The sequence below is a fragment of the Prunus persica genome, chromosome G1 (assembly GCF_000346465.2).
Source record: "Prunus persica cultivar Lovell chromosome G1, Prunus_persica_NCBIv2, whole genome shotgun sequence".
NCBI lineage: Eukaryota > Viridiplantae > Streptophyta > Magnoliopsida > Rosales > Rosaceae > Prunus > Prunus persica.
In genome coordinates, this window is record NC_034009.1 from 3,494,490 (window position 1) to 3,503,179 (window position 8,690).

The 8,690-nt window shown below is 37.2% G+C and overlaps 1 protein-coding gene across 3 annotated transcripts; it reads right to left on the minus strand.

Annotated features, from left to right (window-relative positions):
* Positions 125–5,896, minus strand: LOC18792700 (putative disease resistance protein At1g50180). Of its 3 annotated transcripts, none has more exons than XM_007226236.2 (3): positions 4,766–5,896; positions 2,463–4,238; positions 125–445 (listed from the first exon to the last, which is right to left on the minus strand). In XM_007226236.2, exons 1-2 carry the CDS (start codon positions 5,799–5,801, stop codon positions 2,488–2,490), a joined length of 2,787 nt encoding a protein of 928 aa, XP_007226298.1. In that variant the 5' UTR covers positions 5,802–5,896; the 3' UTR covers positions 125–445; positions 2,463–2,487. The 3 variants fall into 3 exon arrangements, with proteins under 3 accessions (XP_007226298.1, XP_020415607.1, XP_020415612.1); XM_020560018.1 differs by lacking the exon at positions 125–445 and adding an exon at positions 1,148–1,976; XM_020560023.1 differs by lacking the exon at positions 125–445 and having other exon boundaries at positions 1,991–3,983.

Here is an 8,690-nt window from a genome sequence, read left to right on the forward strand (position 1 = left end):
GGTGACGTGGGAGCACGTGTGGCCGTTGGGCCCAACACTTAGGGCATGTTTGGTAGGCCTCACTATGCCTCACTGGATTGGATTGTGTTAAATAACACTTAAAACCCATGTTTGGCAAGGAATGGGATTAACTTAAATGAGATTGCATAGTCCAACAGTGAAAAAACAACCGGACTCGCATGTCTAATTCAGTGAGCCCTAAATGCAGTTCGCAAAATAGCACCATCGCTATTTTGAACACATGAGTCCGGATGGATTTCCTTACGCCTTGAATCAAAACACAAACCCAATCGACAGACTCTGTCCAAACCCAATGCCCAGCGCTTCCCCTTCTCCCCCGAATTTATTCTCCCTCATGACCACCACCTGCAAGCCACACACAGACCCATCTCTCTTCGCCACCCCAACCACCCGCAGAACCCAGAACCATCTCTCTTCGCCATCTCTGTTTGTACACAAGAGAAAAACACGAATCATAAAAGGTTTAGGGAATTGATAAAAGAGAAGAACCAGAAAATAAAGAAACTAGAAACAGAGAATAATGAAACCCAAAAAAAAGAAGAGAAAAGCAGTTCCAATTCGTAGAAGTTCCAAATAGAGAAAAGCTAAAAATAATGAAATTCGAAACAGAGAGAAGAAAGAAGGAAAGAAAGAGGAAGAAAATGAGATCAGAAAGAAGAGAGAGAGAGGGAGAGAAAAGAGAAAAGAAAGAGAATAATGAAACCCAAAAAAAAGAAGAGAAAAGCAGTTCCAATTCGTAGAAGTTCCAAATAGAGAAAAGCTGAAAATAAAGAAACCAGAAACAAAGAGAAGAAAGAAGGAAAGAAAGAGGAAGAAAAGAACAGAAGAAAATGAGATCAGAAAGAAGAGAGAGAGGAGAGAGAGTAAAAAAATAAAGAATAGAGAAAAGAAGAAGAAAACGTTTCACTCTCTCACTTTACATACAGAAAATGACAACAAGCGCGGGTTAATGAAATGATGAATTGACCAAAAAAATAAATATTATAATTTTATTTATTTATTTATTTATAGGTTAAAATATTTAATTAAATTTAAATATTAAATATTTATTTTTTAGTCCGACAGAGTACCAAACATAAGTCTTCACTATTTTTACAATCCAGCTTCTTAGTCCGACGCTGCACCAAACGTAGGTCAGTACTTAATCCAGCTTAGGCCAATCCGAGCTAATCCAACATAGTCCCAGGATTTAGTCATGTCCATAACAGTCCGTCGTACCAAACGAGCCCTTAAAGCCTTGCTCTAATACCACGAAGAAAGTGAGGTTCCACCCCAAAACCAATTGGCAATGGGAGGTGTAGCCCAACTCCTTATAAACCCAGGCTAGGTCCCTTAACAATTCAATGTGGGATAAATACTCTCAACAACACCGGAGCCAAGGGGTTTTGCTTCATGCTAAAGCAACGCACACCATAGTCGAGTGCAACAACCACAGGGGTGGCCTCCCCCTTTCCCCCTACTCTACACCCAGGTTCAAAATCCCAAAGGATTTCTTTCCTCCCAATATATAAATAAATTAAAAAAAAAAAAGAATTGTATCTAGCACCAGCCATTCTTTTAAACTCTTCTACCCAGCAGCTAGCAAGGACGATTTCATAAATATATGTCTCACACAAGGATTGAAATATCGACCGATATTTTAATCTTTGGTCTCACAAAGATAAAATCATATCATATGTCACATGGGATCAAGTTGGGAACAAACGCATGATGCCCACAGGCTCAAATATTCATAATTGAAAACAGACACGAAAGAGGAATATAATATAATAATATAAATGTACCGTTGGATAACCACTAGACCCAAAAGCTTGTATCGAACTTTAAACTAGTTGACCACATCTTTGCTCCTAATGATTTTTACAGAGCATTTCTTTCTTCTCCCTGTTAAGTTCAGCTTCGCACATGCAGTTACCATAACACAAATTCAAAGCTTCGAGATACTTTCTCAATGTCTACATGCAGCTACCATTACACAAATTCAGTAGTTTACTTGTGAAAATTGCATTCCAATATGAACATAGTAGTAAAATTGTATGAAAGGAAAAACACTAATTTTAACTAGGAAAACAGGTAATGGTGCAAAAAAAACTATAATAAAAAAAAGCAAAAATATTTGGAAATTGGGAAATGATAAGGCTCGGGAGTCAGGACTCACAAGCAAAAATAATAAAAATGGACAAAGAAAACAAATCATATATTATTATAAGATATTTGGAATTTGGAATGCGATAGAATTATCACTCACAACACAAGTCACAAGCAGAAGCAAAAAGCAATAAAAATGGAGAAAGAAAACATAGCTAAACAAGGGAGCCCATATTCTGTTGGCTTTTCTACTTTAATATTCTCTCGCTGCTTCATTTTTTAACTAATAAACACAAACCAAACCACCCATTTCACTTTAAAATGCACCCTTTTTTTTAAAAATAAAAAATTACCTTGCCATCATTGCATCGGTGGTGGTTAGAAGTCGTCTGGTTCTCCAATTACAAGGGAAGGTACATGTTGAATTTTATAGAAATCCTCTCCATCTTCCTCAATCCGACGGTGGAGTTCTCTACGCATCCCTCTGATGGTTAATTTCCTGAGATTAGTAAGATATCTCAGCCCATCTGGGAGTGTAGTCAATCCCGAGCAATACGTGATGTTCAATCGACAGAGACGAGGCATGGCTCCTTCCTCTACTCTCCACTCTGTTATTTGGGACATACCATAAACATGAAGAAATTCAAGAGAAGGAAAGCCTCCTTTGGAGAAAACCAGTATCTTTGTATTCTTACGGAACGTTTTATATCCAAGGCGCAGAGTTGTTAGGTTTGGCAGCTTCTCTAGTATTCCCATTTGGTCCTCCTTGAGACCACAACTCCACAATACTAACTTGGTGAGGTTTGGATAGTTGTGGAGCTCTTTCGGTAATTCTGTGATTGGCCCATCCAACTTCAATTTGTATATACCCCGATAGCTTGATACTATTTGCATAGCTTGCTCTTCACCGCTATTCGTGTCATTTTTCACAATTAGAGACCGGATACGGTTAAGCGTGCTGCCTGTTGATTTTAAGATTTCCTCCAGATTTTGCAAAGAGCCTAACACTCTTATTTTCAGTTTTCTAAGATTGGTTAATCTACCAACATCTTTCAAATCACAATACTCACTTGAAAGGTTATGTAAGGTCTGTAGATGGCCAAGAGTAGACAGCTTCAACTTACCCTTTGCTCGGTAATTCCGAGGTAAATATAAATGTCTTAATTGTTTCATCTTCATTATCACATTTGGGATGACAATGTTGATATAAGCTGGAACACGAAAATCAAGAGTTTGCAAGCATACTAAACTACCTAGGGATGGCGGAAACGTTTTTATTTTGCTCCTCCTCACACTTAGAAACCTTAAGTGTACCATATTTCCAATTTCACTTGGCAACTCTACTCTTCTTGTCCAAAGATCTTCAACCTTCAAAACTCTAAGCACTTTGAAATCCTTCAACGGAGATAGTAATCCTTTTTCACTTTTTGGAATCCATTCTATTAGGCCAAAGAATAATAGAGACCTTACGTGACTATTTGTTTCATTTCTTGAAGAAACCAACATATTTGCGTTCTTATCCAAGTAAATTGCAAGTCTTCGAATTTTCCCCAATTGTGTTGCCTCGGCTGCCATAGAAGAAGTATTTTCTTGCAAAGAATAGTTCATCTGGAGAAAGCTTTCATCTTTTGCCTTTAACAAACACATGTCTCGTACAAGATCATGGATTCGACAACTTTTAATTGTCCTAGTTGAACCACTTCTTCCCTCTTGAACCAAACACCTTTCCACCAACTCACTTAAGTAATCACGTGCTATATCCTCAATTGTTTCCCTTGAACCATGTCTTTGTTGTCCCAAGGAGATAAGACCTTCTGCCACCCATAACTTAGTCAATTCGCTCACCAAAAACTCAGAGTCTTCAGGATAATGACCTAAATATAAAAAACATGGTTTTAAGTAATACGGTAGGTCATCATAACTCAATGCCAACACTCTTGATACACCTTCATATTCTTCTTCATGTTTGATGCCTCTGCTTATGTATTCATGAACATTCTTAGACACTCTCTCCCATTCTCTAATGGAGTTTTTTCTGGCTAAAACTCCGGCAAGCACAATGATGGCTAATGGTAAACCTTTACAATGTTGAAGCATATTCCTTCCTAATATTTCGTACATTCCCAAGTCTGAAAAATAGGAAGAAAAAAAAAATTCAAATACGGACTTGTAGTGTGAGCAGTTGTAGTGGATATTCCTTGCTCGAATGATTTAAAAATAAAATTGTGAAATTCCGAAATTTACTAATATCCTTTATCTTATTATAAGTTTGGATTTTATAATACATGCCAAATGCAAAACATTTAAAAATTAAATCTGCACCAACACAGAAAACGTATGGGATATTGTTGGATTGAAGAGAAGGCTGGGAGAAAATTTTGAATTAGCTAAAATTGTCCTGATTATTATTTGCAATTGCATAAGATAAATTACCATCCATCTTGCTACCTAACAAATGAAAGACCCAAAAAAAAAAAAAAAAACAAATGTGTAACCAAGTAAGGCAGTCAATAAAATCGCTACATGTTCTTTAAAATTGCTACAGTTGGACAATATTCAAAAATTGTAAAGGGTAATCCCAACCCTACATAAGTTCTATGTGGCTTGCTATATAACTAAGGAACTGGAAAAGAAAAGATGAAGGGTGAGAAAATACCGATTTCAGCCCTTGCATGTATTGCTTTCTTCTCAAATAGTTCCCAACTCTCCATCTCATTGAGTGGCTGGAGTGGATAAGCATTTCTCTTTGCCAGCGAAGCTACTGCTTGATTGCGTGTGGTAAGCAATATTGTGCTCTCTGTTTCCACATCTGGAAATGCAGCCTTCAAAAGATTCCATGTCTCGATTCTCCATATGTCATCAAGGATCACCAAACATTTCATTTTTTGCAAGACACGGAAAAGCTCCTTTGCTATTTCAACATCTGTCATGTCCTTAACTTCTTGTCTTTTTTCCTTGGTAGGGGAAATGAGTTCAATTAAAATTCCCTCCCAAACATTTCTTACTTGAAAACGTTGAGATACACAGACCCAAGCAAAACTATGAAAATGCTGCCTTACTTTTTTGTGATGATAAAACTTTCTTGCAAGGGTGGTCTTCCCTAAACCGCCCATACCCCAAATAGATACTACTGGATGACGATTTTCATCTTTCAGTAAATGCATAACCAAATCTTCAACATTGGACTCTAACCCAACAACATCACGTTCAACAACATGAGAATAACTTCTCCTTAGCCTCTCATGCAATTGCAAGGAAGATTCACCACCACTACTGTCCCTTATTTCCTTTATGTTATAACTCTGCAAACTCGATCTCAACGCCGAAATTTTGGTAGTGATATTCTCAATTTCTGCCCCAATCTGGTGAAGATGAACCCCTTCTTTGAAGATGCAGGCAAATCTTTTGAGAACATTCTTGAGGCCTCTTTTCTTCTTGGAAACCACTTTCAAGCCGTAAGTTTGGATGACATCCTCCAAATCATAAGCAGCATCTCTAATCTTGGCAACCCAAATACGGACTGTTTCATCTTGTCCTTGTCTTGCATCTGCATCTTTGAGGAAGCCCTGCATCAATTGCAGCTCATTTTGTGCAACCTCAACTTGATGGCTGACTCCAGACAAGAACTTGGCTTCCTGAATGGTGAATTCTCTGACACTTTCGAGCACAAGGGAAACAACTGCCTCAGCCATTCTCTCTACTGCTTACTCTCTGTTTCGTTAAAACGAAAACAACAACTAAACCTTCAGATTTAGTTTGCAGATTGATCGATGAAATCTTCTCTCAACTTTCGTCTATATGTATGAAATGTGGCCAATAAACTAAACCAAACGATAAATAGTTGGCCAAAACCACTTTGTCATTTTCGTATCTTTCTTTTCTTTTCCAGAAAAGATAAGAAACTCGAATCAATGCAAGTTGTGTTCCACAGTTCTTTCTCATCCGAGAGAAATTCTTGGGTGGTAAGATCACTCAAATAAAATTATTCGGTGTTCTTTCTAATCATCACTTTATTCTTATCTTCTGAAATAAACTTTGTTTGTGCTTTTTCTTCAGGTTGCTATTGTTTATCTTGTTTTTATTCTTTCTTTGCTTGTTGCTTGGTTCTGCTTTCTTGCTATTTTCTTCGCATTTTGATTATGCTAGAGATTCTATTTGTCTACTTCCATGTGCACAATTGCTTTTATATTCACAATGGAAACGAAAATTTATTAGATTCCCATATATAAGAAAACTTCTCTCCATAAATTTGACAACTTTCTCTCTATAATTACTGCAACAATCTTGAAGTAGGACCTAAAACACTGTTTGATGGTGGGTTAACATATGTATCAATCATAAAGTAATATGAACCATTTGGAAAGGCAATAAAAAAAAATGTACATTTTTTTAATTATAAAACTATGGACTCCTATGAGTGATTTTAATGTGTACCATTATGTGAAGATATATAATATTACAAGAATCATTTCATGTGGTTTTTGTTAGGAGCTTCGCCAGCTGAAACTGAAGTGAATCAATGCTCTTTCACCATAGGAAGGATTATTATTGGGGTGGGTTGAAATTTTTACGCAGCAAAATTTACTCAAGAATTCCTTCTTTTCTTTTCTTTTCTTTCGGCTAACCTGAACTATAACCCAAGTTAGCCAACCATTGTGAAATGTCTGTGTGATGAATGTATTATTATCTTGCCAAAAAATGCTAACCATATAATATTTACATACCTCCTTGTGTACTCTCTCTCTAACAGAGGTGGACTCCACTATTAAAGAGGTAGTACCGTATACACGGATCTCGAGCCTCCACATTTAGGTTCCGTGCATTTACTTGCATTTGAGTAAATCTAAACCACTCAAACAATCTAACTACTTAACACACGAAATGTCATCAAACTTTTAAGTTAAGTTTTTTTATTTACTTTTATTTTCAAAACTGATGTAAACACTAACCTTAATGTCTTTAAGGGTTAGTTTTAACTTTTTGTTTGCTCTCGCGAGCGTACTGCCTTATTTTTTTTAAATTTTACTTCTGCTTCTTCATCTCATGCTTCATAAATTTCAACACCCATCTATCTACTACTCCACGTGATGCATAGATTTCTGGGTTTTTGTTATAATATACATAAGTTTAGCGTGTAAGTAACCAATCCCCCTCGGGCTATATTTGAGGAATTAGATGCCTGTAAGGAATTGCGTTGCTTAACAAAGCAGATGGAGCCTAGTTTTAACAATGATGATAACATTCTTTCTCAAATGGGGATGTTACAGATCTACAACCTCAAAGAGCAATATGCAAAAGAAAGCTTTTCAAAGATAGAACTTCCTTTACTTGACTATGTTTCTTCAGGTTGGAACTTAAGCTGTTAATTGTGTTAAAGTTTTACTGTTCTCCCATTCTGTCGTCGTCTCTCGGATTGAATAGGATAAAGACGAGATCGGGCTGTTGCCGCATGAGAGCTTTTTTGTGTTTAGGGGCGAGAAAATATCGTCTATGGGTTCGAGTAATTTGTCAAGACTGGGTGTTGAAGTTTCTATAGGATAGTAGAGGTTCATGTACAGAAAGTGTATGAGAAAAGGTTTTAGGGAGAAAGGAGAGGGAGAGAATCTGTTAGGCAAAAAGAATGTAATCATGCACACACTGAATTCATTTCTAACAGAACATTCCTTTTGTACAACAGAGAATATGATCTCAGCCATACAATTTAGTGTCAGCAATATGAGCTGCACACTTGGCATGAGCTAGGACCTATGAGACCTACACTCTAGAAACAAATCTAAGCCTTACACCTGTCAACTAACAAACTTAAACCAGTAACAGAATTTACATTTCAACATTCCCTTCTAAATTGTTAACTGGTTTAACACCAAGCAATCCTCTAAGATAGTTAAACCGATCTTTAGACAGAGCTTTAGTGAAAATGTCAGCCACTTGTTCTTTAGACCTGCAGTATCTCAAGTCCACCACTCCATCTTGTAAAGCATCTCGGATGAAATGATACCTGCGGTTGATGTGTTTTGTTTTCTGATGAAAAACAGGATTTCTTGTCATTGCAATGGCAGAAGTGTTGTCCACCATTAATGGAGTTGCATCAGTTTGCAATTCTCCAAAATCCTCTAGAACAAACCTCAACCATATTGCTTGTGTAGTAGCTTCACTTGCACTGACATACTTAGCCTCAGCTGTGGAGAGAGCAACACTATGTTGCTTGACTGATGCCCAAGAAAATACTCCACTGCCAAAAGAGAAAGCATAGCCAGAGGTGCTTCTCATGTCATCTTGGCTTCCTCCCCAATCACTATCACAATATCCAATTAGGATGGCTTCTTTTCCTTTCTGATATTCAATACCAAAATCAATGGTGCCTTGAATATACCTCAGCACTCTCTTGGCCGTTCCATAGTGTTTCTTTGTTGGACAATGCATGAATCTAGCTAATAGGCTAGCTGCAAACATTATGTCTGGTCTTGTAGCTGTCAAATACAATAGACTGCCCACAATCTGTCTGTACTCACTCTCATCTGCAGGATCACTTCCATCATCTTTGCACAATTTTTCAGTTGCCACCAGAGGAGTACTGACTG

Excerpts from the sequence above, each read along its gene's own strand:
- LOC18792700 (XM_007226236.2), bottom strand. The coding sequence starts at position 5,801 with ATGGCTGAGGCAGTTGTTTCCCTTGTGCTCGAAAGTGTCAGAGAATTC. Across the intron at positions 4,239-4,765 it reads ACATGCAAGGGCTGAAATCG|ACTTGGGAATGTACGAAATA; the intron begins GTATTTTCTCAC and ends CCTATTTTTCAG.